The sequence below is a fragment of the Coloeus monedula genome (genome assembly GCF_965178545.1).
Source record: "Coloeus monedula genome assembly, chromosome: 2".
Classification (NCBI taxonomy): Eukaryota; Metazoa; Chordata; class Aves; order Passeriformes; family Corvidae; genus Coloeus; species Coloeus monedula.
In genome coordinates, this window is record NC_138782.1 from 4,055,049 (window position 1) to 4,083,044 (window position 27,996).

At 45.6% G+C, this 27,996-nt stretch overlaps 1 protein-coding gene across 1 annotated transcript; it reads left to right on the forward strand.

Annotated features, from left to right (window-relative positions):
* Window positions 1-110: 110 nt before the first annotated feature.
* Window positions 111-27,976, forward strand: REL (REL proto-oncogene, NF-kB subunit; the record flags this gene model as incomplete). Its single annotated transcript, XM_082276724.1, has 10 exons — window positions 111-239; window positions 5,129-5,271; window positions 7,920-8,068; window positions 11,920-12,011; window positions 21,952-22,092; window positions 25,718-25,822; window positions 26,106-26,318; window positions 26,670-26,738; window positions 26,840-26,917; window positions 27,264-27,976. Exons 1-10 carry the CDS (start codon window positions 233-235, stop codon window positions 27,974-27,976), a joined length of 1,710 nt encoding a protein of 569 aa, XP_082132850.1. The 5' UTR covers window positions 111-232.
* Between the last annotated feature and the right edge of the window lie 20 nt (window positions 27,977-27,996).

Here is a 27,996-nt window from a genome sequence, read left to right on the forward strand (position 1 = left end):
AGTCCCGGAGCGGGGTCTCTGAGCCGCTCCCGCGGGTGCCGGGCGGGGCGGGGGCGGGCGGGGGGCGGCCCCGCACCGCCCCGCAGCTAACGCGCACGTCCGCCCGCCCCACGGGAAATTCCCCCTGAAAAGGACAGCGAGCCCGGCAGCTGTGGCTGTCCGTGCGTCCCTGCGAGGTGTGCGGGCCCGGGCCGGAGCCCCGCGGCGCAGAGGCCGGAGCGGAGCTGTCAGCATGGCCGGTGAGCGGCGGGGCTGGGCGGGGGGCGCGGGGAGCGGCCCCGGGGAGCTCCGAGCACTCTCCGCCCTCCCTCGCTGGTCGCGTTGGGTGTTCACACTGCGAGGCTGAAGCAGGGATGGGTTGTTCGGCTGAGTCGCGATGAGATCTTACGAGGCTGTTCCATTTCAAATGGATCTCCTAAGCCTTAAAATTGCGACGTTAAAGCCTTTAGGTGTTAAATACGCACGCGGGTCCCGTATCTGGGCTGGAGACAACCGGCTGAAGGTTGGGTGATGCTCATAAGGACCCTGTTCACATCGGAACTCGGCTGTGAGAATGCAAATGAATGAGAAATTGTGATGGCACAAATGGAAAGTAACGCAGATAAGGGATCGTGCTTTGAGTAATTACAACAAAAAGCACAATTAAGTTTCTTCAGGCTAAATTAAACCGAGTTTGTCATCCTTTCGGGAGGAGTCTCTCTGGTATCTGTCTTAGGGTTAAAAAAAAGTCCCTAAATTTAAAACTTGGCTATACTAATTAGAATAGTATTTCTAGGGAAAGCTGCTTTTCAAAAGCTGTACGTTCTGTTCTTGTTCTAGTTAGCAAGGTATAAACTTTCACTCCTGATAAATATATAGGTGTGCTTTACTATCAACATAGAGAGAAAACAGCTAGGCTTGTCCTTTAAATGTTATGATGTATTTTAGAGTGGCAACACTGAAGCAGGAGAGAGCAGTTTCGGGGTTTTTTTTTTCATGTCTTTATGTATTTTCAGTGTAATTAGGAACCAGATAAGGAATTTTTCAGCGGGGGAAGTTTATAACTTCCTGGTACTAGCTAGCTTTTGTCGTTTTTTTTTTCTAGTTGCCGTTTTATAATGTAACACGATAGTAAAGAGGAAGTTCATGAGCGTTTCTCGGTCTGTTAGAATTTGTGCAGTTCATGGAGCCGTAGGTAGACTACTGCTTTTTCAAATTAAGTCATGTATATGTTTCCAGTTGCTTTGGCTTAAACTGGGGTGTGCTGCAACAAAGCTTTCACCGTCCTCCCCCTATGCCTGAGGTGTTGCAGAAGGTTATAAGTGGATAGATTCTTGCTTTTTAGAAATGACAGACTTAGGGCCACCAGGGATTTGTACAGAGCAGTGACATCGGAGTTAAAGGGCGAAGCTTCTCCCATCTGTGTCTCACTGCAGTCACCTCGGGCGGGAGGGTTTCGGGTGATACTTTCACATCTTCTACAACGACCCGCAGCTGCTCTGCTTTCACATGCAGATGTTGATGGAGAGTCTGTTCACCGGGCACTCCTGGCTGTGCAAGAAAATTGGGCACAAATGACAAATTGGGCAGTTCCTCCAGAGCCTGCTTTCCTGGAGGAAAGGAATGAGACAGAACCCTTGATCGCGTGTCACTTTGCTTGGTGGCAGCATGTCACACTTCCTCCCTCATGGCACAGACTATGTTAAACTTTAAGCCATCCCGGGTTTCTTGTCATGGAGAGGTCTGAGGAATTTTGTTCTGAGTTTTAGGGATTGTCCTTTTGTTCCTCTTTGTATTGCTCAAAATGTGAGAATAAAACACCCTTCAGTTCTTGAATGAGCATAAACTGGCTGAACTCTTGGAGCTGTCACTGCTTTTACCTGTTTTCCTTTCTGAACTCTCAGAGCTGTCACTGCTTTTACCTGTTTTCCTTGAGTATATAATTGGGACACTTGATCTCCTATATTCTCTTTAAAATTATTCAGTGTTGTATTCGGGGCAAGAGGGGGGAAAAGCAATTTAATAACAAAAAGAATGACAGGCAGGTTATAATATGTAGCACAATGTTTCTATTACTAGCATGTGTATAGGCAATTAGAATTAATTACAAAGGCAAATTAAACTCTTAAGAACTTAGATGAAGGATTAGCTAGATTTTTTTCTTTTCTTCCATTTCAAATGCTTTATGGAGTAGTTGTGGGCAGGCAGGTAATACGAGTAGCTGTGCATTTCTCTTCCAGAATTAGTGAGAGTTTGGGTTTTGGCGTATCTCACATTTGTTTGACAAACAAAGCGAGACCTGAGGAGGACAGGTCTGTAGTGACTGTGTGGGAACTAACAGACCTCTGTGTGTGTGTGTGTGTGTGTGAGCAGATTGTGAAATAGTTACGCTGTGCCGCTTTCCAAGCACATTGCTGATTTACAGAAATGGGGAACACTGGACACTTGGCTGCAGAGTGCTGGTAATACCTCTCGTTTGCACAAACACTTCTGTGTGTTTCCTCTCTACGCAAAACATGATGACACTGATAAGCACAGCAGCGATGATAACGCGATTCTTAAATAGAGAGAGAGGCAGCCAAGACAAAATGAAGTTTAATGTTTAATCTCTGGAGGCTGCTGTGTCACTGAGCTTTACTTTCCCACAAACACACCTGCTGCTGAGCAGTGGGTTTACCTTCAATGACATTTGTTTCAACCACAGCCCTGTAAAGATCACTGAGCCCAGAGTTTTAAAATAAAGGGCTTTTAATAGGTGAGAAAATAGCCCTCTCAAGTGAGTATTAATAGAATGTGAAGGGAAATTGTTGGTTAAAGCAGCAAGAGTTAAAGACCTCAAGTGATTGTGCTCTTGTAGTTTCAAGCGGTGAGGCTTTGGCTAGTTTTGACAAATACGTAATGTCTGTGGGTGTCCTGCACGTCTGGTTAGCAGCTATGTAAGCATGAGAATCTCCAAGTGTAATGATTAGTAGGTACTTTGCTGCAGTTTTGTCATTTAAACTTGTAAAACAGATTTTTAATTTCATATGTGGATGTGTGTCTGTATTTGTGCTGATCAATGCAATAGCATAAGTAAATTGAAGTGTTAAAGTTAAAATAGCCATACGCAGATGTGTGAGCGTATTTTTGTGAGAAACTCAGACTTCTGCTCTTCTTGAAACTAGCTTTACGTCATTTTTAGGCTTTTTTGTTATCAGTGCCTGTCTTCCCCTTCCCTTTTGCTGGACTTGCTTGTTTTCCAGAAAGAGAAAATACGCAAAGCTCATCTAAAGGACAGTTAGGTAAAGAGCTGGGAAGTATCTAGAAAGGGGACTTCTAAGTGGCTGGACCTAGACTAGTGGCTAATGTGTATTTAATGTGACAGCTCATGGCTGGTGATCAGAAAGTTATTTAAAATCTACCTTATGGGAGGTGGTCGGTTTAGAAACTGCACTTTGATTGATTGTTAGAAAGGTCTATAAAGAGTCCTGAACCACAGTTCCCAAAGGTTTTGACCCCAAACACAGCCTGGAGTAGAAGTGCATTGTGCTTTTGAAGAGGCATTCAGGTTTTGCAGAGGCTCTGGTTGTTGAAGACAATCCCAGCACAGGAGCTGCTCTCACACGGTGGCAGATGCAGTTCCACCACTGGCTGTAGGTGTGTGACAGATCAATGTGCTTTCAGGTCAGACCAAGGTGACGTCTCAGATGTCGTTCTTTCCATCCATCCCTTCTCTGCTGCTCTTGATTACTTTATCTCATAGGTTATAATATTTTCCTACTTTGGGTATGAACTGCTGCAGCACTGGAAATGTTTTGCGGTCAACAAATCCCAGGCATAAAGCTCAAGTTTTGTGTTGGCAGGGGTACCTAAACCATTGTAGGTGCAGCAAAAGAGAAGCCTTTATATGGAGTTAGGATTGGAATCCACCTCTTGGCCAAAACTCGTGTGCTGTGGACTCTCAGGCAGCACAGACCTTGGGCAAAAGGAAGTAGGGGTTCTTTTACCCTTTCAGCACTTTCAATATATTTAATAACTGTTTTGCTTATTATGTTGAAGTCCAAGCACTTTTTTTTCAGTGCTGTGCCACAGGATATTGTCTGTCCTGTTTGTTTGTGATGCTCAGCCTTGCTTGAGGAGGATGCTATTATATGAAGATGACAGAGAGCTCAGTAGACATTTCCATAAGCTACGTTCTTCTGATCGTGTAGCACTGTGATGATTCAACTTCAACAATATTTACTTAGCCTCTGTTGTTTGTTTTTCACATGCCATCCCACTGTTGTCACTGTTTGATTGACTGTCCTGTTTGATGTTCTCAGTGAGATATATTAAATAGCTTGTTACTGTCTGGCAATAAAACATCACTTGAAAAGTACTTAGGCTCTTGCTAAGTTAATGTCTTTCTAACCCCCCCATTTAAGAGTTCTGCTGTCTCTTATTCTCATCTATCACTCTGTGTTTCCTGAACACCTCCCTTCTGACAACTGCCCAATAGCTTTTTTGAGGTTTCATTGTCTGGGGAGATACTGCAACTAGAAACGAGCCCCGTGGGAGATAGACAGCTCAAAATGTAGAATTCAATACGAGCAATCAGGTATTTTCTGAGCTCACAGGACAGTATTCAACCCAGAAGGGTGGGGGTTTTTTGCAGAATTTGAATAGTTTCTGCTGCAGGGTGATAGGAACTAAATCAATCAATTCTGAGCAAACATCTTCACTTTCGGAGGGCGCTTAAGAGATCATAGCAGCTGACCATACCAGTGCTTGGAGAGGACAGCCATTCTTAAAACTGTATTATTCCTAAAAATGTCAACCATTCCCTCAAAATAATGATATGGATTTTGTTGTATAAAATCTTCTTTCATCAGACATGTCTTCTATGATGGTTGAAAGAAGCTAAGTTCTAGATCAGATGGAAGGAAGGGTGTCTTTTTTGCTAGTTACTTCCATGGCACTGATACCATGGATGTTTCATCCAAATCTGTCCTCTTCCCTTGTACCCCACCTTCAACATGTGCACGTACATAAAGAGTAGATTTTTCTGATAAGGTAGACCAAGTGAAAAGATGGTAATGTAAATCAAAAGTCTAGAAATTCTAATTCTTGCATCTTCTGCTGCTTTTTAAGCTCTACTGTGTCCTAACATTGAAAATATTTTATTTTTAAGGTGGCCCTGAGCCCTACATTGAAATATTTGAGCAACCCAGGCAAAGGGGCATGCGTTTCAGATACAAATGTGAGGGAAGATCAGCAGGCAGCATTCCAGGAGAACACAGTACTGAAAACAATAAGACCTTCCCTTCCATCCAGGTAAATACCGCTTTTATCCGGGAATTACCATTGCCCACGTTACCGTGATGCTCGTAGCTATGCGTTGGACTCTGCACAGTAAATACAACGCTTTTCATCTCGCGTTCTCTGATTCTTTCCTTGGCATGCAAATGGAGTTGCAGCCGAGTGGGAAAAGAGTTACTTGCTCCTGGTCACGAAAAGATTGGGTTTACAAAAAGAGGAGAAGGTGCAGAGGTGGTTTACAAAGTGCTGCTAGAGGGGACTCAGTGAAGACTCAAGCTCTGGGAGCCATTCGTTAGTAGCTTTCTCTGTATGCATGTTTGCTCTGCTTTCTTAGTTTGGTGACGTAGGTTTGGTTTTACGGTTTGGACTACAGCATGAATTTTGGGAGAGCGTTGAAGGAATTTGCCTACAAAATGTGGAAAGGCTTTGAAACATTGCTGGGCACAACATGAAAGAAGGTGCTTTGTACAAGCGAACAATCGCCTATGATGCGGTGAATGGGCTCTGCAAAAGACACCAGCGTGAGGTGTGTGAAGTCAGAAAGGGGGTACAGAACTTAAAAATGAGCTGAGAAAAGGGAATTGTGTCCTCAGAGCATCTGCAATGATGATGAGTTGGATGGTTGCACCATGGATGGGTTGGGAGATTCAGAATGAAGGGATTCAGAGGAGCCCTGGCAGCTGTGATCAAAGCAGGGACAAAGATAGACAGTAGAGCTGGAGTGGAACCACTTGGGCAGTAGCTTTCATAGGTTGGACAAAGGAGACCTCAGACACATAGGGTAGGAGAAAAGAATTTCTGGTCCCCTATCTGATATTTAAGTTGCTTTTGTTTCCTTGATCTATTTCAGTTTGGAGAAAGTCTGTCAGAGCTGAGATTAGAGGAGAAACCTCAAATTTAAATGGGAAGTTAAGAGCACTTGCCATCTTGCAGTCCGTTGCAGTGCCCCGGAACAGAGGCTGTGTATCTGTGTTTGCAGTGTGTGCAAGTACAAAAAAGCCAATGTGGAGCCAAAAATGGAGTCTCTGGAATCACAGCAGAAAAACAACTGATAGAGAGGTGGTGAAATGGGAAAAATATGAGATGTTTTATGCTGAGACATAAAAGCTCTTTAAGAAGGAGGGTTTGAGAAAGAGAGTGTTGGCAGTCATGTGTTGAGCGGCAGAGTGAGTCTCTATTGCATAAAGCAACTGTGGAAGCTGGTCCAGCCCTGGAGCCAGAATTACTAAGGGAAGAAGCAGAGAAGGTTTCCCTTTGACTATCACAGTGCCAGATTTGGTTAGGGAATGCAGGAAATGGAGATGGTGCCAGACTCATTTTTTCAGCTCTCTGCCAATTGAACAAGGAACTGTGTGGGCTGTTGGCAAGAGCAGAGGCTTGCACAGACTCTCAGCCTAAGTCTGTGTCAGGGCACAAGCTGAATGGGCTGAATCAAGCCTTGATTCCTCTTTCCTTGGACTGTGCTGGACATGAAGGCCAGGCAGAACCCAGAGGGGAGATGGGACATGACTAGGTGACCATGCAAGGCTGGCCAAGTTTGTTCTTTTGAAAGGTGACTGTTGATGACAGCGCTGATTGTACTGATAGCAGGTGATTTCTAGGTGAATTCCTGCCTCCCTGAAGCCCGTAGGAGGCTTTAGTGCTGATTAGGTGCCAGGGGAGTCCCCTCTAGAGATGGAAACGTGAATGAGGATGAGAAGAGAGGGGCCAGGAAGAGATTAAATTTCTTGGTGTGGTTATGAAGATGAACATCAAGGAGGAACTAGAGAACCAAAAGCAGCTAGGTCAGCTTCAAGTTCATGGGGCTGGGTGTGAAATGAGGGAGAAATAATGTAATGGTTGAAGAAAGTGAAGGAGTAGTGAAGTATCATTTTAAGGGTAAAAAATACCAGTGACTTGCATGAAGACTGAATGGAGCGGAATTGAAGACTGAAGAAGCGAACACATGATGACAGGTAGAAGAGCACAGGTCAAGTCAAAGGTTTGAGGTGTTGACTAAAAGGGATACATGATGGATCCTTGGAGTCTCAGGAGGATGAAAGGAAGGGAAGGAGAGGAACTGTTAGTTATAGGGCAGGGGAAGTGGAGGAGGCGAGCTCACCTCTGCGCAAACGTGTGCCTGGGCAAGTCTTGTATTTGCTTTCAAGTTTTTATGCGTCAAACACTTTAGGCCAAACTGTTTTTCCTCTTTTTTTTTTTTTCCTTTTACACTCCCCCACACTCGGTGACTTCACTGGTAGCCGTCAGCTCGAGGTTGCTTTTATGCACCTGAGAAAGGACACTGAATTAGGCTGATGACTGCTGTGAAAGCTCTGGTAGGGGAGCTTGAGAATTTGGTACTCCCCAGCTTGAATGTAAGATTGAATACTCATCTGAGAATTAGTTGGGAAAAAACCCAACAACTTCAGAGGGGATTGTGTCATGTTGTATCTGTTAAGATCCTCTTTCACTACTAAGTGTTCCATGCACAGGTAATATCCTCATCCCTGAGGCTTTATGAGTTTTTTCCTAAAATCTTTGGAGGGAGACTTGTTCTTCAAGCAACATTTCTGTGTGTTCACCTACGTAGCTCTGCTGTTTCTTCCATAGAGTATTTCAGGATAAAATTTATTTTCTGTAACAGGTTGGGACTGATACCTAAAATATCTTGCATTTTTTTGTAGATTCTGAACTATTTTGGAAAAGTCAAAATAAGAACTACGTTGGTAACGAAGAATGAACCCTACAAGCCACACCCTCATGATCTGGTTGGAAAAGACTGCAGAGATGGCTACTACGAAGCTGAGTTTGGGCCAGAACGGCGAGTCCTCTCGTGAGTAATGGTGTTCCTTGGGAGTTTGATTAATTATTCAAGTGATTTGCTAATCTTGTGTTTTAAAACGCACACTAATGATTAAAAGAGCAATTAGAATTCTGTCTTTGCTGTAGCTTACTAATGCATCTCGGGGAACTTCCCTTTGGAGTATTTCCTTCTTTTTTCAATACTACACTTGCGCTTTTTCTTTCCTTTCACCCTTTTCTTTCCTTTATCCATTCTCCCAATGTCTGTCTTCTTTTCCTTTCTCACACTTACTTTTTTTAGTCTTGCTCATTAATACATCTTACTCTTGACCATGATTCTTTGGTACATGTGAAAATGGTGAGTAATAGAATGGGTAACAGCTACTTCGTGGTGATGAGGGAAGTCCACGTCTTCCATGGAAATTATATTTGGACTTTCTGGAGAAAGTTTGTAGTGGCTGAGTATCATGTAATCTAGAAGACAGTGGTTGTGGCACATCTAGAAATGTGTTAGTAGCTGTCACTGTTGTTGCTTGTTGTTTGGATTGGGGTTTTTTGAGTGAAAATACAGATTCTGCTCAGGCCCAGCTCTGAAGAGTAAGTGTGCCAGGGAAGGATCTGCTTGTGGATGCAGTGAGGAAAACTCAGGGATATGTACAAGACATTTCTCAGTGCTATTAAGAGTATCTCAAATACAGTTGTATTTGATGGCATTTCCTCTAAGTTTACCAAGTCTTGTATAATAAAATGGAAGCAGAATAAGCTGCAGCAAACATGGAGTGATTATTGCTGGAGAGGGGAATTTAGAACCAGCAAGCTGTTTGTGGTTCACAGTTTGCAATGTAGGGAATATGGAAGTAGGCTGTTGCTCTGGGGTAAGCATAACTGAGCTGGGAAGAAAATCAGGTAAATATTTCAGTGTGTAAGTAGCTCTTACACACAGCTCTCAGGCCAATGGGATTCTGTTGTGTTAGTGAAATTACTCCATGTTTACATGGGTTTAGTCAGTAGGACACTATTAAAGGAGGGAGCTGAAGACACATCTGTTTTGAAGGTGGTGATTGCCTGATGGTGAAATAAACAGTGGAGATGCTTCTTCAGCATCCAGCCCAGGCTCAAGGGATCATGAATGTGCTGCAGTGTGTTCTGGTGGCACGAGGCACGCTGACCTGCAAACATCCTAAACTGTTACAGGACCTTGCACCTTCCTCTGACCATCCATGACCAGCTTCCCCTTTTTCTTCTCAAATCAAGCTTCCTCAGCCAAGGTCAAAGGAAGTCTGCTGTTCTGGCCCGTCCCACTTCCTCCCTTCAGCTCTGTGCTTGCTGATCCGAAGCAGAAAAGCCCGATTGCTTAACACCTTTTCTGGCCCTGTGTTCCCATCACTGAGTGCGGGAAGACACTGATAATTGTTTCTCCTCTTGGCATTTTGTTGCACAAGGTTCAATGTGTAGGCACGAGGTGAGGCTGTTAGAGAAGCCATTACAGGATGTCATGCCAAGAAACACTGGGATGCTCTGCAAATATTTATTTGCGGATTGTGATTTCATCTCCATTATATGTTTGCATCAAGTCCTGTCCTTTGGCATAATGCCATGCCTCTGTTTCACTTCAGGCACTGGTGCTTGTTTGCTCCATCCAGGAATTCTTCTCAATATTTTTAGGAATTGAGCCTCTCGGTTTCTTACAGAATAGTAAGTGGGCTGCTTTCATTTTATTGATAATGTGAAACTGTGAGCTTTGTGTTTGACATTGGAGATCCTGATGGGAGGAGGCTCGATATGTTCCCTTTGAAATGTTTCCAGCATTGGTACACTCATTTTTTTTAACAAATCATTGGTTGCTTTAAGATGAAAGAACAGTGTGATCCATAATTGGATCTGGATGTTTAAAGTCATTTTCCTTTTTGTGGCTGGTGACTCAATCTTCACATTCTTCTCTTCGAGTCTGTGTTGGAGAAAAGCCTCATCCAGTACTAGTGAACAGGAGATGTCCTCTGTCAATAGTGTTTCTGGCTCTTTGCTCTTGCTGAGCATCCCAAATTGAGCAAAAATCCATTTTTTTTCACAGTAGAAGTGGAATTATTAATCACAGATTTTGGGCTGCTCTGAGTAATTACTCTGCTTTCTGCTGTTCAAAGTTCCCCATGTTCTAAAGTTCCCAAGTGTTTTGTTCTGCCTGTGGTATAATGATCTTTGTACTGCTGCCCAAACTTGATCAGAGCCCTCCCTGGCCGAGACATCAAGGCAAGAGTATGAAAGTCAGAGCTTGTGGGGCTGCCTGTGTACTCAGATTTTTACTTCCTAGTTTCCTCTCTCTGTGAGGATGATATCATAGTTTTTTAGATGTTTTTCATTTTTTTTTCTCTCTCTTCCTACTTCTCCCTCTCTCTTCTCGTTACCTCACTTGCTTCCTGTCAGCGCGCATCGATGTGAAACCCCACAGCCCTGCTGGGGCTCTCGGCAGTTCCTCCTCTGACCCAGCCTCTGCCTAGCCATGGTTAAACACACACTTTCACTGTGACAGCCCAGCCTCAGAAAACACTGATAATCTGACAATTTTGGGGTGCTGAAAAGCCTCCTGTCCACGAGAGGCTTTGTTTGGGGCTATCATATGGAATCAGGCCTGTTTGTGGACTTTGAAGTGTGCTTCACACAACCTGTGGAATACAGTGGGTATTCGGGGGGGGGGGGGGGAAGTACTGTGTGCTGTGATCAAGCCCTAAAGAAAGTACTTCCTCCAGGAGCAGGTGGAAGTAGGATTGCTCATCAAGGTACAGTCCCAGTCTGAATATCAATAGCCACGATATGAGGGCAAAATGCTTTAGTGAATGAGATGCTGCTGTGTTTTATTTTCCCTCAGTCATGTCATGTTCAGTTTGCAAAGGAAGCCTGTGCCTTCCTCTCGTGAACAGAGGTTCTGGAAGTGGAACCTGATGGTGGAGGGTTTGGGAACCTCTGAACACAGTATGTGGGGTGCAGACAAGGGAGTTTAGAAAAATTAAGCTCAACATCATGCTAGGATAGTCTCGTTCAGAAGTATAGAACCACTCTTGGCAGGAACAAGGAGTATCTTTAGGTGCAATAAGATGCTCTTTTGGTAAAGCAAAGAAGGTTTGTGGAGTTTCAAAGGAAGGGAAATGACTGGTACTTCTGGAGAAAGATGCCTGCTGGCACAACCCATCTTCAGGAGCTTATTGTAACATCATGAAACACAGATTATTTCTTTCTTTTTTTTTTTTTTTTTTTTTTTTTAACTTCCTGCTTTACATCCACTCAGCTTTGATGATGTCATGGTTTTTCCATGTGGGAAAGAGTCACCCTGCCTGGGACTCCCCCCACCTCCTGCATTGGGTTGACCTGCACTTTTATGCAAATCAGGAGGAGCTGCAGCTCTTCAGAACTTTTCCATAACTATGTGAGATTTAAAAACCTGTTTTGACCTGTTAAACACTATTTTAAAGGTGGTTTTTTTAAAGATTTACGTTTCCTGATAAAAGCAGGAGAGCAAATCCTTTAACTAATGCAAATTACCAGGTTTATTGATAACAAAAATGACTGTCACTATAAATCACCCAAGAGTGAGTATCTTTTTAATCACTATAGGCTTACTGCAGAGTAATAATTTTCAATATAGAAATATATATTCTTAATAATATAAATTATTTAGGATTTTATTTTAGAATTTTTTTGCTTCTGTGTCTGCCCTTACTTTAGGAAAAACAGCATCTCTGCTCTTCAGGTCTTGTACACCCTTCTCAAAAGAAGCCTTTTTTCATTCCTTACACTGGATGTTATCGCACTAATTAACACAAATATTTTATTTAATAGTCTACACTGAAGATGTTATTAGTTGCTGAAATCTTGCCACATATGCTTCAGCTTTCAGAACTTGGGCATTCAGTGTGTGAAGAAGAAAGACCTGAAGGAATCCATTTCTTTACGAATCTCGAAGAAAATTAACCCTTTCAATGGTGAGTGGAAATCAGCTGGTTCTCTTGGCACGGTGATGGGGTTTTGTTTGTCCTGTCCTGCCTTTGCTTTTGTGTTGGAGCTTTATTTTTTTTCCAAAAAAATCTCTTTCTGAGAAACAGTCTTCCCCTTCTGTGTCCCTCCCAGTCTTTCTTCCCAGTCATCACATGATGAATCTATTTGGATAGCTGCCCTTTTTTTTGAGCTTTTTAATTCCTGGCAGCAGTCTGAGTTGCTGCTTGGACAGAAGGAATGGGATAGCAGCAGAAGCCTTTCCTGGAAACTTCTCCAAGTGTCTTGGGAATTGGATTCCCCGGTTTTGGCAGTGATGAGAGTAAAAGACTGAATTAGAATAACTCTGCAACAACTTAAGCCAATACAAATCTCACTTGCCACTTTCTCATCTTTTCTCTTGCTGTGTTTTTTGTGACCAGGTCAGGGGGCTGATAGACCCCTGGGAACTGCCTCTCACTTGATTTCACAGCTCAGATACCCACAGCAAGATTGCAATATCAAGGCTGGGTTGGAGAGGGCTTGGAGCAGCCCAATCTGGTGGGAGGTGTCCCTTCCCATGACAGGGGTCAGAACGAGATGATCTTTAAAGTCCCTTCCACCTCAAAGCATCCTGTGATGCTGTGGTTGGTCTCAGCAAGTCAGAGGCAGGACCCACTGCTGCAGAACCACACCTGTGAGGGGTTGCCCACAGGGTTTTGTTTGATGTGACGACTGATCTGTGGGCTGCTCTCAGAAGGAGTCATCCTGCTCTTCCCTCCATCCCTGCTCACACACTCCTACCCCTTTCCTCACACCACACACAGGGGCTGCGTGCCACACAGCGAACGAAAGCAGCGAATTGCTCCAATGGAAAACCAACTTGAAAACAAAAAAATAAAAAAAAAAGGAGAGTGGTTTCCCTTCAGATCAACTTGCTAAACCAACTCCTCTCACAGCAATTTAACTGCCAAGTTCACTGCACAGAGGGGGTGGGGGGCACACTGCAAAGTTTTGGGCCAACTGGAGTCAGACCAACACATGCAGAGGGCAGGCACAACTGGGGGGAATTAGATGAAAAGCATAAATACCCCCAAATTATTAGCTAAGCAGTGTCAATGTAGTCATGTATTTCCCTAAGTGTGGCAGAAGCTTGGAGGTTTTCCAGACACTTTGGTGGGTTTTTTAATACCCACAGAATTCTTGCTATATTCAGGTAAGATCCTTTATAGAGAGTTGAGAGCTGGATTGCTGGCTGGCTTTAAAATACACGTCCGTGAATTGGGACAAAAAGAAGGATGTTGAATTTATCACAGAATAAGAAATGTCTTAGATATTTTTCTTAATTTTAGGACAACTGCTTGGAGTCAGGTTGATGGCCCTGATGACCCATCTGAACAATTACCCTAGTTATGATAATGTATGCACACAGTATTTTGACAAGAGTTTAGTTCAGCAGCACAATTTAAACAGTTTAAGGGTTTGAATTATGTTGCCTTGACTCGGCCAGCTCTGCCTTGATTTCAAACAATGGAAGGGGAACTTTTCTGTAGAAGGAAGTAGATTTTTACAGTTGTTGGCGCTTAACTCCACATTCACTAATAAATTTTGGGTGATTGCAGAAGGTTGTGCTTGGTAGCATCCAGGCAGATCCTGGGCTGCTTCCTGCCAGTGCAGCAGTGGAGGCAGCCACATTCCTGCCCTGGCAGCAGAGGAGAGACTGCCTGGGTGACACACGGGGCAGCACCCTGCTCTGGGCAGGGGCTGTGCTGAGAAGGGGCCGCTGGCAATCCCCACCTGCATCATTGCCCTTCGGCGCATGTTAACGTGTCAGCACAAAGCAGAGCCACTTGAGAACGGCCCCAGGGCAGTCCCACGCTGAGCAGAGCCTAGAAAGGCCTGGGACCAAGGTCTAATAAAACAGGATTAGTGACAGAAATATTTTTATATGTTTATTTAGTTGATCAGAACAGGGTTTTGTGAGCAGCAGTCACTGCAGTGTTTGCTGCTTGATAAGGCTGAAAGTTTTATGTATGGATTTAGTTTGTTTTTTAAGGTCAGAAGAGTACTGGTACATTTTCCAGGATTGTGCAGGCTGTGCTGAATCCATCCTGCACTGTGCTTTACCTCTGTGTCTTCAGAGAGGCATCTGACTTCCCTGTTCAGAGACATTCCAGAGCTGTGCATCCTCTAAGCAGGTCGCAAGTTGGTGTTATTCATTCCTTGTATGACATCATCAAAGAGACTTCATGGAAAATGAGCCTTCAGGGTGCTTGTGTGTTGGCTGGCTTTTCTTTTTCTTTCCCACTTTCTTCTGGAACAAATATTCCCTGTCCTGAGCCTCCTTTTGGGGCAGAAAAGTTCAGTATTGACCCTAAACAATCGATGCCTACCTCAGAATCCCTGGGTCATTGGAATTTGTTTGCAGATCACTGCTATGTGCCCAGCTGGAGGTGTCTGCATCAGCGTCGTTCTGCAAGTGTACCTGTGTAAAGCTGTCTCCCTGTGAATTCCCAGGGCTGGCTGGCAGCATTTATCCCTTATGAAGCTCAGCTCAGGCTGTAGGAACTGAGTGCATTCACTAGGATGACTTGCAATCAGGTTGTTCCTCGTGTTAGCCATGTTTGAGAGAGAGGGAATTGCTGTTTCCACACCGTGTTCGTGATCCGTTGTGTTCCCAAAGCACATCCCATGTATTTTTGTCCTCTTAACAATCTAAACAATTCTGTAAAATCCCTTTTGTCTCTCATCCCTGAGCACTCCAGGGAAATGGGGCACAGTGTCAGCCTAACATGTAACTAGGACTCATTGGCATGGTGATGATGGTGAGGATGATATAAATAGCAGAGCATCGAAGGAGCAGAGTTACTCCTCCAGTGGAGCTAGTCCATGTCTGCTTTCTATGGTGTTTGTTTTCCTTTAGTAGCTGTTGAGTTGTGCCATATCCTTGTCTTCCCATGCACTGTCTGATGTACAGCCAACTCAAATTAAAAGAAGAGCCAGTTTTCAGTTAAGAGCTTTTGTGAGTGGGTGTGACTTGACATAGAGACAACAAGTGAGTTAATAACAATACGAGTTAATTATCAATGAGGAAAAGCCATAAGTGTTTTCTTTAAATTAGGGGAAAACTAAACTCAGTGCAGTGTTACAGAGGGCTGACCTTTTTCCAGCCAAATGCATGACGGAATGGAAACCCTGGACTCATCTTGGAGTGAGAACCCAGAGAAACACCAAATTCCAGGCAGTTTTTATCCGAGGGGATAAACTGGCTTTCCCTGGCGCTTGCCACAGGCTTAGCCTTCCTGCTCCTTTGCAACTGCTTTTGCGTTTGAGCGTGCAGTTCATTTTTAGGCTCTCCCCTGCACCCCACACCTAAACACGTCTGCGTGTGCCTCCGCAGTCTTTCCTTTGCCATTTCCCCTTTCCACCCGCGGGCAGCTGACCCCGCGGCGGCTCTGCGCTCGTCACCGTCTCCGCCGTGACGCCCCCTCCGCGCCCCCGCCGCGCTCGCTTCCTGCCCACGCGCGCTCCCCTCTCCGCAGCTTCCTCCGGCACTGCCTCCATGAGACACCCCCCTCTCCTCTGACGCCACTCGCCCACGGCGTCCCCAGGATCCCCCTCTGCACCTGCGCCGGCTCTAGGGCGAGTTTTATGGAGCCGTGGATTACGCGAGCGGCTCTTGGCAAGAATCCTTGGGTTGGGAATGGGTTGAAAGTGTCCACTATAACGGTCGCCTCAGATATCACAAGAAACTTGAAGCTTCTTTTCTTGTATTAAAACAAATATGCAACCCCCCCACTAAATCCTGAAGTATAAAATATCAGTAGTGAGAGTCATCAGCTTTTGAAGAGGCACGGAGCAAACCCACTCGAGGGGAGCTGCGTGTCCTGACCATGGCATGACTTTACCACTTAGCTTTGGAAAGCCCTTTGTTCTTCTGTTCTCATGCAAATGCCCCTTGCTGCTGATGCCAAAATATGTATGTTAATCTAAAGGACAGCCCCCTTCCAAATTGTTTAAAAAGGAAAATTACCAAGTAGCAAGACAAAAATGCTGACTTCTTTATTTTTTTATGATAGAAACTGCTAAAGAAAGGTATTAGGAATCTACAGAGGCTGATGGATACACTTGTTTAAATCTGTTTGAACTTTACCTTTCTCATATTGAATTTGAAACAGGAAAAGAAGCCAGAGAAACATTGTCTAGGCAAAACAAGGACTGAGTTTTGAAAGTTTTAATTTGTAAGAATTTCCAGTTCTTCCCTTGGCCAGGCCATCCACCTTCCTTGCATTTCTTTGTTCTGTAAACCAGGGAAATGCATCCATACAAGTTGGGCATTTACTGACTGTAGATTGGCATCTGAATTTGAGTTGTTTGCACTCATCAGCTTCCTGAGTTTTTTGCTTTTTAAAAAATGGGTGTTGCTGATGCACATTCTGTTTCAAGATATGTGTAAAAGTTTATTTTTTTTTCTGCAGAATTGATTGAATATTACCTTTTTGTGGATCTCAGTGGAATAAAACAGGCGTGGGTGTATCAGAAGAAACACAGTGCTGCCCAAGTCCTTCCCTCCCCTTGTTCCCAGCTTCACCAGGACTCTTCATCAGGGACTGTAGTGATAGGACAAGGAGTAATGGGTTCAAACAGAAAGAGGGAAATTTAGGTTGGCTATACAGAGGAAATTCGTTAATGATGGTGGGGCATTGGCATAGGGTGCCCAGAGAAGCTGTGGCTGCCCCATCCCTGGAAGTGTCCCAAGGCCAGGCTGGATGGGGCTTGGAGCAACCTGGGATAGTGGAAGGTGCCCCTGTCCGTGGCAGGGGGTTGGATCTGGATGATCTTTAAGGTCCCTTCTAACCCAGACCACTCCATGATTCTACCTCTCTGGAAGTGCTGGTAGAAGGCTACACCAGCTGTGGCTGCAGCATAGATGTAGGCTGGGGGGATAAGCTGGGTCTGAAATGGACCTCCTGGGCACCAAGAGGGACCTGTGACTTGCACCCCATTTCCCTGCCTGGTTGAACCTGGTGTAAATCAGCAGCAGCTCTGGAAGGAGGCTCTGCTTCCACCGATTCCCTTGCACCAGGGCTACCTGTCGTGGGAACCAGCTGGCTGAAAACGAGCCTTTTCCTCTTCCCTTCTGGCAAGATTGTTCTGAACCAGACCAGTTTCTTGATCTGATTCACCACATGAGAGCTGAGCCAGTCTGAGCAGCGCTGGAAAGGTTGGGCAGAGCCACCTTTTGCAGCAAAACCTCTGGCAGGGACCGAGTTAGACTGCCCAGTTGGTATCAGGGCCAAGGGGGGTATCTTTGTACTCCAGGAGCAAAACCCTGGAGGCAAACCACCTCTGTGTCATCCCTTAAATGAAACTGAGCTCCCAGTGTATCCCTAAATTAAAAACCCTCATCTGCGTAAGAGAGAAACAACTCATGATGATTATTAATGATGTGTGTTCCCCACACATGTGGGGAGTGATGTGTGATGATTATTAATGATGTGTGATCTCTGGGGTGTTTTAACTTGTGAAGGTCATTCTCTTTGACATCTCATGTGGCTCATGTGCCCCTGCAGCCCCTCACTGAGAGGGGAAGGTCACAGGATGTCCCTTTGCAGGGTGAGCTGGTGCTCTCCACAGAGCCCTCTCTGACTGTCACACCACGTTTGCCCTGGAAGTTTCCATGCAGGTTGAGATGCTCAAGTGCCTCCAGCTCTGCCCACTCCAGAAGGCTGACATCATTAGCTGGGTGATGGGCTCTGTGTGAGGGATCTGCTGTTTGATCAGGTGTTACATTATCAGTCAAAAAACCAAACCCTTGATCATTTCTCTTCAGTGTTCAGAATAAACTTTCACTTTCCCTGAAGCATCACCTTATGAGTGAACATCAAAGCTTTTAATCCCCCATTTATTTAATCAGATAAATGGCGTTTTATTGGCCTTGCTGGATGTTGAAAGCTGTTGAAATACTAAAAGAATTACAAAACTATAATTAGAAATTAATGAACAGGAGGCCTGATACTACAGGCATCTTTAATTTTGTGTTGGAATTTGGGCTTGCACATTGGTGTGTTGAACCCAGGAAGTCTCCAGTTTTGTGTCACAGAAGCAAATCCAGCAGGTTCTCAGTGGAATCTCAGTGGGGCATCTCTGGATTTTAGAGAGACAGTCTTGGAGACAGGGACAACCCAAACCTAATGCCTGTGAGTTGCCCGGATTAGCCAGCTCAGGCTGGAGGGAGTTCACGGTTTAGCTCCTGTGGGGTGTTTTGCCCACTCTGGGACTATATTGGTCTCTTCCCATGTTATTAGACAATGGATTAGGGAATTATTTCCAAGATAATTATTTATTAAAGTTGGGGAACCAGCATTTTGTTCAGAGGAGTTGTAAACAGATTTATAATGAAATTATTTACTAGTTACTGTAACCCCTTTCCAGATGAACAGCAAATCCTCCCCAGCTTTGACTTTCGAAACCCTATTGCCAGAATCTTGGTGAGTGGGGCTGGATTTCTTTTACCATGGTGCTGCTGGTATTTTTATGGATTTTTTGGACATCATGTTCTATATTTACCTTAGAGTTTTATTTATTTTTAAATATTATTTTAATTTCTCTGTATTATTTCTGTTACTTCTGAAAGCTCCTTGTAAAACTTACAAATAGTCCTTCATGTGTTCCTGTGTGCAGAGATAACTACAGTTGAAGGATTTCTGCCAGGTTAAGGCTATTTTTTGTAATTAGATTGGGCCACCACAGGAACATACCCAGGCTTTTGGTTGGGTTCCAGCTCTTTCGGCTGGATTCAGATGAAGACACTAAGGTGTGGTACCACACAGTGAGCAGCAGTCAGAAGAGGAAGTTGAACTCTTGCCAAAACCAGAGAACTTCTTCCCTTTTTGTTTTTGTTTTTTTTTTTGGTTCATGTGTTGTGTTGGAGCCTTTTTTTACCACACCTGCCCTGAAGGTGCCACGTCGGGCGACGTTTGCGCTTCACGTGCGTGATGCCCCTGGTTTCAGTCGAGCTGCTTGTGCGGAGCTCGCAGGGCTTGATGCAGTGGCTGCTCCTCCTCTCCAGTACATAGCGTTCCCAAAATCTTCGACAGCGTTTCCTAACTTTAATAACTTCAGGTTTGTCAGGTTTAACCCTGTCTGTTGTCCTCCTGCACAGAAGTTGTTGGAACAACATGGAATGACACGACCATCCTCCATCCGGCCATGCTCCAGGCATTACTCAGGGTGTTTGTCTGCCTCGGCTTTGTTTGCTTTTAATATTCCTAAGGTGTAAGCCAGCATCCATTCCACGTTGGTGGCTGCTCTCAAATTGACTTCAGAGGGAGCAGAATTAGACGTTTGTTAAAAATAACAACATTTTATTTTGTTTGGATGATTGTCTTTTATGTTTTGAAATCGGTGAAAGCGGTGTGCTTCTTCATATGCGTGTGGAATCTGGTCTCTCTCTTATTTTTTAAAGCATGTCATCACAAGATGGAGTTGCAGCTGTCTTGTTCTCCTTTCTTTTGCTCTGTTATGTTCTTCTTGTCTGGCTAAAAATAGCTCAAGAGGAATCATTCTTGACTGAAAAGTTCCTCTTTCAAACTACAGACTTTTAAAAAATTCTATTAAATCATTTATAAAAATATGCAAATCAGGAGCAGTGGGTTTTGCTGCAATGGAATGAGCTGTACACAGTGATTCTGTCCCCTGCCATTCTTGGCACACCAATCCTGTGTCAGGTGTTAAACAGATTTATTGGGAATTTGCGCAAGTTTGTAGCATAGGAAATGATGTCATTTGAACATTAACATTGCTAATTTTTTCCATATCTAGAGTATTTTTGCTTTTATAGAGTACTCTTAGGCTTTAGTCTGCTGTTACTTGTTTCTGAGGAAGAGACACATTTCCCTGTGGAAAAGGGAGGCAGGAAAAGAGCAGGACTGAGGCTCCTTTAGCATGAGGGACTTGGTTGCACAACTACAAAGTCCTCACTTCTGGTTCAGGGTCAAAAGCCAGATCCAGATTTCGTGCTCGGCTTCCAGCTACAGACAGCTTACTCAGGCAAAGGTGTTGAATCTCTGTGCTCAATTTAACTGGGAAGAGGTTTGAGGTTTGACCACCCCTTGGGTCTCTGGAAGGATCCGCGTGGTCACCAATGGCTAACACAGCACAGGAACATAGGCCGTGAGGTCAGGGTGTCCTTGGGAGCTGATGTCAGGGCATGGCTTAGAGCTGCTCTCCTGATAGCCCTTCTGCAAGGTGCACTTTGGAAAATGCACTTTCCTTTCTGTGCTCTCTGAATCAGGCTGTATCAAGAGCTGGCCTGCGGAGTTGGCCAGATCCAAGTCAGTCGGAGGAGCTGTCTGTTCCAAACCTGTTTCCTAAAGATCCTGTTTCAGGCTAGCAGGTGAAGTGGTGAAGTGTATCAAAGCATAAAACTCTGTGTATCTGTCACAGTCAGCACCAGCCTGCAAAGTGCTCACGTGCAGAGCTCCCCTGGGCCTCACCACTTCTGAAGCTCACACCGTTGTTGCTTAGTTTGTACTCGCTGCTGTATTTGTCTTGAAATACTGCAGATCACAGGCTTATAAAGGGGAAAGGTGACTTGATTTCCCTTTGCAGCAGATACCAGGAGAAACTGATATTCAGAGCACCAGAAGGACTCAAAATGCCAGTGGAAAGTATTCTGAGCTCATCACACTTACTATTTCACACTATCAAAAAGTAAAAGGAAGAAGTCACTCAGGTGGGCATTGTGGAATCCCACTCGTGGCAGGGTGGAGACCTGAGCCAGTAATAAATGCTAAAGGTCAGAGCAGGCAATCTAATCAGTACAGCATGGTCCCCAGACTTCTTATCACAGCCATGTTTAATCTTCTGTTCTTGCAAGAGGCCTTTGAAAGGGAGGGAGGGAGTGAATGGGGAGCTGGTGATCTGGTGACTTGGCACCTGTTGGCTTTGGGTAATTGTGAGGAGTGTGAAACTGCTGAACTGCTGCTTGGAGGGGTTTGGGGAAACAGAAACACTCACAATGATTTTAATTATCAGTACTTCTACTTAAGTGAAATTAAGTCAGTTTCTCATTTTTGCTTGCACTGAATGTCAACACAATGGTTTAGTGTCAGACCTTAAAGGAAAGTGTCAAATTCAGAGGGGGCTGCTCTTCCCAGAGTTGTCCATTAAGATGGGAATACATGAAATGCTCAGTAATGATATTCCAGGTCCTGTGTCTTGTAGTTAGAATAAGGAGTGAACAAAATTGGAATGCTGAGTTCAGGTTATGCATTGCTGGGTTTTACACTGGGAGGGATATGCAAGGAAATGGATCCTTTACAACAAGAGTTTCCTTCTAGTTTTACAAATCTGTATCCTAATGGTTCCACTAATCCCTGCTCTGAAAGGTACAGAGGTGACACTGGTGGTGATGGGGTGGGGAGGTAGTTTCTGTTGTTTCAGCTTCATTCTTGCCCTGGGAATTGCCGTCTTACTCTTTTTCCATCTCAGTTTCTAGAGGAAGATAATGATACCATGTAGCCAAAGTCTGTCACTGCTGCAGAAATTCTTTCAAGAGATCCTAGGATCCTTTTGTACCAAAATATTTCTCTTGGACAACAACATTAATTTTGTAAATTTTATCATGCACAAAGAAGAATAAAAAATGACTTTTCAACTACAGATACATGAAACTGTTGTGGCAGGCAAGGTGAGGAAACCAGACACAAGAAACAGCTGGAGAACTCAGACAGCTGAGCCCTGTTGAGTGCAGGGAAAGCGTTAAAGGCTTCAGTACCATTTGTTGTGAACAAGGGATAATTCATGCAGCCCCTGTCCAGCTGCCAGGGGCTACGGGCATGTGTGCCTGGGCAACACCATCTCTTTTCCTGGTGAGGATTCATCCCCAGTTTGGTAAAGAATTCCTGCTGGTTCCGTGACTGACCCGCAGTGTTGTCTGTCCTTCAGTGCCCGAGGAGCAGCTGCACAACATCGACGAGTACGACCTCAACGTTGTGCGACTCTGCTTCCAAGCTTTCCTTCCTGATGAGCATGGCAACTACACGAGAGCCCTTCCTCCTTTGATTTCCAACCCCATCTATGACAACAGTGAGTACCAGCTCAGCCAAATCGCTTTTTTTTCTTTTCCCTTTTGTTTTTCTCTTTAGCTTGGGATGAGAAATGCCAGGTTTCTGAGGTCTATGCCAGTTCTGGGTCACTTCTGCATGACTGACACGTGGCAACTCACAGTGAGCATACATTCAAACTTGATGCCAGGGTGAAATGTTAGCCAGCCAGAGTAAGGATTGTCCATGGCATTCATGGACTCACACACAGGTCTTTTTCCAGCCCTTGTTCACACACAGCAGCAGTGATTAAAGTGATATAGATAGATGGCTGATAGAGTAGTGAGATAGATGGCTGCCTCAAGGTTGATCTGTTTTCCAAGAGAGTCCTCTGGATCCTGTTTGTGCCCTTGAGGAATCTTGCCTTTGCCTTGTGAGGGCTCTGGAATGGGACTTGCAAGAGAGATTTATCCCAGTGGGCACCTGTCTTAAGGCCTTTCATGTCCTGGTTGGTGGCTGCTTCACTGTATAGGTGGGTAATGGGGGAGTCTTTGATCATGTTCCAGGAGGGTGCAGAAGTACATGAAACCCCTTCTTGGCACAGAAGGGGTTTTCCACATGCTGCAAAACTGGATATCTCCAGGGCATCAGCAGCTGAGGATTTTAGCCCTCGGTGTGTGCTGGACTCCTCTCTGGGAGCAGAGTAGCAAAAGAACTCTTAATCCTGGGAAACTTTCCTGCAGTGTTTTTCATTTCTGCAGCATGGGTGTTTCCATACTAAATATTTGAGGTCCTTATTTTAGCTGAAACTACTGGATAAAATGAGATCTGCATTTCTTAAAGTTGTTAGGATTGTGTTGATGTGGGCACAACCATTGTGAAAATGTTGAAAATCTGAACTCAGATGGCTCTGATATATTTAGAGGCTCCTCTAGAATGATCTAGAAGCTGGAACTGCGAGCACTGTGTTACTGAGAACCCTTGCAACTGAAATAATCAGGGCTGAGATAAAAACTGATGTACCAGATTTACAGCTCTGCCTCAGATGCCATTTAGAAATGTGCCAAATCATGATTACTCGTCCCCGTGGATTGACGTCAGTCCCGGCACAGCCGCGAGAGGCTGGGGCTGAGCGTGGTGGGGGAAGCAGGGGTGGTGCTGGAGGTGTCTGTGGGCAGCACTGGAGGCACCCAAAACCCTCCCTGTAATGCAGCAGCCATGTAAATAAAAGTGTGCAGAGCTGCAACCACAAATCGTAAAAAAATGGCCTCGCTCAGTTTCAGATCCGAGTTGCTTTTAGAGATGTGAGCCTGGTTAGAGCTGCTCTGAGGTACAGCTGGGTTGTACCCTCAGGTGACAGGGACTGCAGGCTGGACAGCCCTGGGCTCTGAGCGCTGAGCCTTCACGGATCTGCTTGGATTAGGAGCAAAGAGATGCTCTGAAAATCAGCTTAGACACTTCAAGTGTTGTCTTCACTTTCTCCTCCTTTGTAGTCTCCTCTTGCTTTGCACAGTGCGACACAGAAGAATCATATTGACATCACACAGGCAGCCCCATTAGCAGAGGCTGCAAGGGTATCAAATTCAGCACCTTCTGTTTCCAAATGCTTCTAAAGTTAACTGGTTTGGAACAGAATTTCCCAAGCTGCATATCAAAAACTCAGAGTTTTTGAGTCAGATGAAGCAGGTCACCATTTCTGAGAAATGGGGTTGGATAGATAGAACATGTTGTCTGTCCTTGTTGAAAGCAACATGATTTTCGGTGAGGAGCTCATTTCTTTAGGGACTTGTCACCAGGGATGTGGTGTAGGGGAGTGAGGAACAGGAATTGCACAGGAGTTGAGGTGACAGGAGGTGACGAACGTTTCCCTCTGAGGTGGGTGCCGGGCTCAGCGCTCCTGCTGACAGCACGGTGGTACATCCACATCTGCTGGCATTTGTGTGTGTCGATTTCCCTTCTGAATTCCTTGCCTAAGGACAAAACAACAAACTCCAGTGAAGGAGGCCGTCCCAAAAATCTGTTATAAGGACCTAAAGGGAACTGCGAGAGAGCTGGAGAGGGACTTTTCACAAGGGCATGCAGTGACAGGACAGGGGGTGATGCCTTCAAATTGACAGAGGGAAGGGTTAGATTGGATATTAGGAAGAAATTCTTCTGTGTTGGGGACGGTGAGGCCCTGGCACAGGGTGCCCAGAGAAGCTGTGGCTGCCCCATCCCTGAAGTGTCCAAGGCCGAGTTGGACAGGGCTTGGAGCAACCTGGGATAGTGGAAGGTGTCCCTGCCCATGGCAGAGGGTTGGAACTGGATGATCTTTAAGGTCCCTTCCAAGCCAAACCACTCTGATTCTCTGCTATTGAGTGCCATTCAAGCACACAGAAGTGAAACAATGGTAAAATTAGGCTTTTCCTCACAATTCTTAATTTACCCTTCCTGTGAAAAGTGCACCATGACGCTGTCAATCACATGGCCCTGTTTCTGGGTTTGTTTGGTTTCCCCTCCCTTGAAGGTTTCTGATTCATTCAGCAAATGAAGTGGTGTGTGTCATGTAGTACATGAGGCTGTAGCTCCCACTTATAATAATGACAGTAATAACTGCAGATGGTAACTACGTAATCAGGGTCTGGTCACAGGTTACCAGGAACTCTGCTCTAGGTGTAGTCTGTGCTGTGCTGTACCTGTACTTGGGCAGGAATTGATTCCAACTGAGAGTCCAAAGCAGGTTTGATTGGTTTTTAGGGTTGTTTTTTTTTTTTTTTTTTGAGGGTGACACTGTGAGCTTTAGTTTGTATTTCTTCTCTATGTCTGGATGAGGGAGCCTGTGGTGGTGGAGCCTCATGGAGGATCAGTTTCATGGTGTCAAAGCAGCACCAGCTGGATTGTTCCAGACATTTTAAATGTGTTTGGAGCTGCTGCTCCAGAACGGAGCCAGACACCACCGAGCAGAGCGTGGCTCCATCCAATTGGAGTCACCCATAGCCATGAGATTGTTTGGAATGCAGTGTGCAGTCTTCAGTGGGGGCTGATTTCATGGTGAGAGACAGCTCTCCACCCACAGCTATCCTGAGGGCTGTTCACGTACAGCCACAGTCTGGAGTTTGAAATTTGAGTGGTTTGGGGTGCAACCTGCTGCCCTTGGTGCAGGTACGAAATTATGGTCCTAGAGCTGTTCTTGGACACCTGCAGAGGGGAACAGAGGAGAGGCTGGATGGCCAAGTACTTCTGAGAATAGAACTAGATAGAATAGAACTAGAGCCAGATCCTCAGAGAGGGGAATTCTCCTGACTTGCCAGCCCAGCTCTTTCCAGAGAAGTGTGACTGTACCAGGTAATCAGTCACTCAGAGCTGCTTTGAATTCTGCAGCTGAAGGGCAGCGGGGCTGAATACAACCACGTCAGTGGGGGAAGTATTTGAGACTGTTCTACAATAGTTAGGGAGTGAATGGCACAGCACTGCTGGTGTCTTGTGTTTGGAGATAAGCTGTAGGATCATGGAATAGTAGGCCCTGCTGCTGAATTTCCTGTATGGAGCGACTTGCTTTGTGTGGATTTCAGGGTGTCACACTCCTCCAGCTGTTGCCTTCCCTTTATATGCCTGAACTCCCAGTACCCATCCAATAGTGACAAAGCCACAGTAATTCTATGTCATTAAATTTGCCTGTTTGCTTCCAGGAGCTCCCAACACCGCAGAATTGAGAATCTGTCGTGTGAACAAGAACTGTGGAAGCGTCAAAGGAGGAGATGAAATATTTCTGCTGTGTGACAAAGTTCAGAAAGGTAACCTGGACTAGGTGTTTTCTCTCCCTTTTTCCCAAATGAACACATTCCATAACCATTTTCCTGCTGGGGGGCTGAAACCCTTCACCACACACCTCAAAGTGGTTTGGTTTTGTAGCTGGGTGGAACAGCTTTCAGGTTCATGGGATCTTTTGCCTTTAAAGTTTATCCATTTACTTTGCATCTGAATTCTGAGTCAGGCTCCTCACTTTGCTCCCCTTTTTTCTGCTGCAAGTTCTCAGTTTTCCAGCTTAACAAGCAGCTTCTGTTTCTCATGGCCCAGATGACATAGAAGTCAGGTTTGTCCTGGACAACTGGGAGGCCAAAGGTTCCTTTTCCCAAGCCGACGTTCACCGCCAGGTCGCAATCGTGTTCAGGACGCCGCCGTTCCTCAAAGACATCACTGAGCCCGTCACGGTGAAGATGCAGCTGCGGAGGCCCTCTGACCAGGAAGTCAGTGAACCCATGGATTTCAGATACCTGCCAGATGAAAAGGGTATGCTTCCAATGAGATGAGCTTCTGAACAGCCATGATCAATGCAGGACTCGTGGTAGTGGCTTAATTAGTAAAAAAGCTACAACATTGCTTCTGCAAAGTGGAGTTTTGGGTTTTAAAAATTACAGCAGACAGTTTGTTCCCTCTTTCGGTGAAAATATCCATAATTTCCATCGGGTAACACTGGCATGGTTTGTTAGTGCTGCCATGCCTGCAATATTCTCCTTTAAATAAATCCTACTACAACTTGGTGCCACCAAGGTATTTATTAAATACCACTTTAATAAATACCAGTTGGGTATTTATTAAAGAGAAATGCAACTCTTTGCCCTTCCACTCCTTTCTCTGTAGATCCATATGGCAACAAAGCAAAAAGGCAAAGATCAACGTTGGCTTGGCAGAAGCTCATACAGGACTGTGGTAAGGAAAATATTTGCCTTTTTCTTCTGTTTGATTGAACTTACATTTAGATGGAGCTGTTTTCTCTGAATGCTGCAGACTCATGTTTTGTTCCTTTGCAGGATCAAACACCACGATGGAGAGGCCCAAAGTAGCCCCATTCCCCGTCGTCACCCCTGAAGGGAAGCTGATTAAGAAAGGTAGGTTTTTGCCTGCAGTCTGACGGTTGTTTAAGCACATAGTGCCCTCCTCTTTGCTTGAAACTCTAATCTCTTGAGGGTATTTTCCTGTAAGATACTGATACTTCTGACTGTACAAACTTAAAACTATCAGTTTTTTATGTCACCCTCAGTATGGGCTATAGAAACGTGAGGTAGGCAGCTGTCTTGCTGCTGTCCAGAACTCTGAGGTCCATCCTGGGGAGCAGTGAACCAAGTAGACAGTGGAAATGCATGTACAGTCTTACAACGATTCTGCTGTCTTGTCTTTGCTTTTTACCATTTGTAATTCGGAAAAAAACCCTAAAAAGAGGCATTCTCTCCGTAGAACCAAACATGTTTCCGTCCACGCTGATGATGCCAGGGTTAGGCGCCCTGGCCAACACGAGTCAGCTGTACCCCGGCTGCTCCCAGCTGGCGCCGGCGGTGGGGCCGGGCAAGCAGGACGTGCTGTCCCCGTGCTGGCTGCACGGCTCCGCGGCCCCGGCCGGGCTGCTCGGCACCCACCCGCCCAACAGCTTCTCCACGGAGCCCCCGCCGGCCGCCCCGGGCAGCAGCTCCCTCCCGGCCTTCCACGACAGCGCCCTGGCCTGGCCCGAGGAGAAGGACTCGGGCTTCTTCCGGACCTACGGCAGCACGAACGGGCTGGGGGCGGTGGTGTCGGCCGCCGAGCTGCACAGCCTGCCCGGCGGCAGCGCCGCCAGCGCCGGCATGCTCGGCATGGACACGGACGACATGAACTGCACCAGCATCAGCCTGGAGAAGTTCAACGCCGTGCTGGGCGCGGGCAGCCACCGGCAGCAGCTGCAGCTGCCCCCGGCCGCCCCGGGCAGCGGCGCCGCGACTTTCGCGTCGCAGCCCGGCCTGGCCGACCCCGTTTACAGCTTCATCGACCAGGAGGTGCTGAGCGAACCCAGACTGTCCAGCAGCCACCAGGGCAGCCTGGCAGACGGCCAGTTCTATGACACCGACGGTGTCCACACTGATGAGCTCTATCAGTCCTTCCCCTTTGATAACATTTTACAGAGCTATAACCCGTGAGCCAGCGCTGGGTACATAGA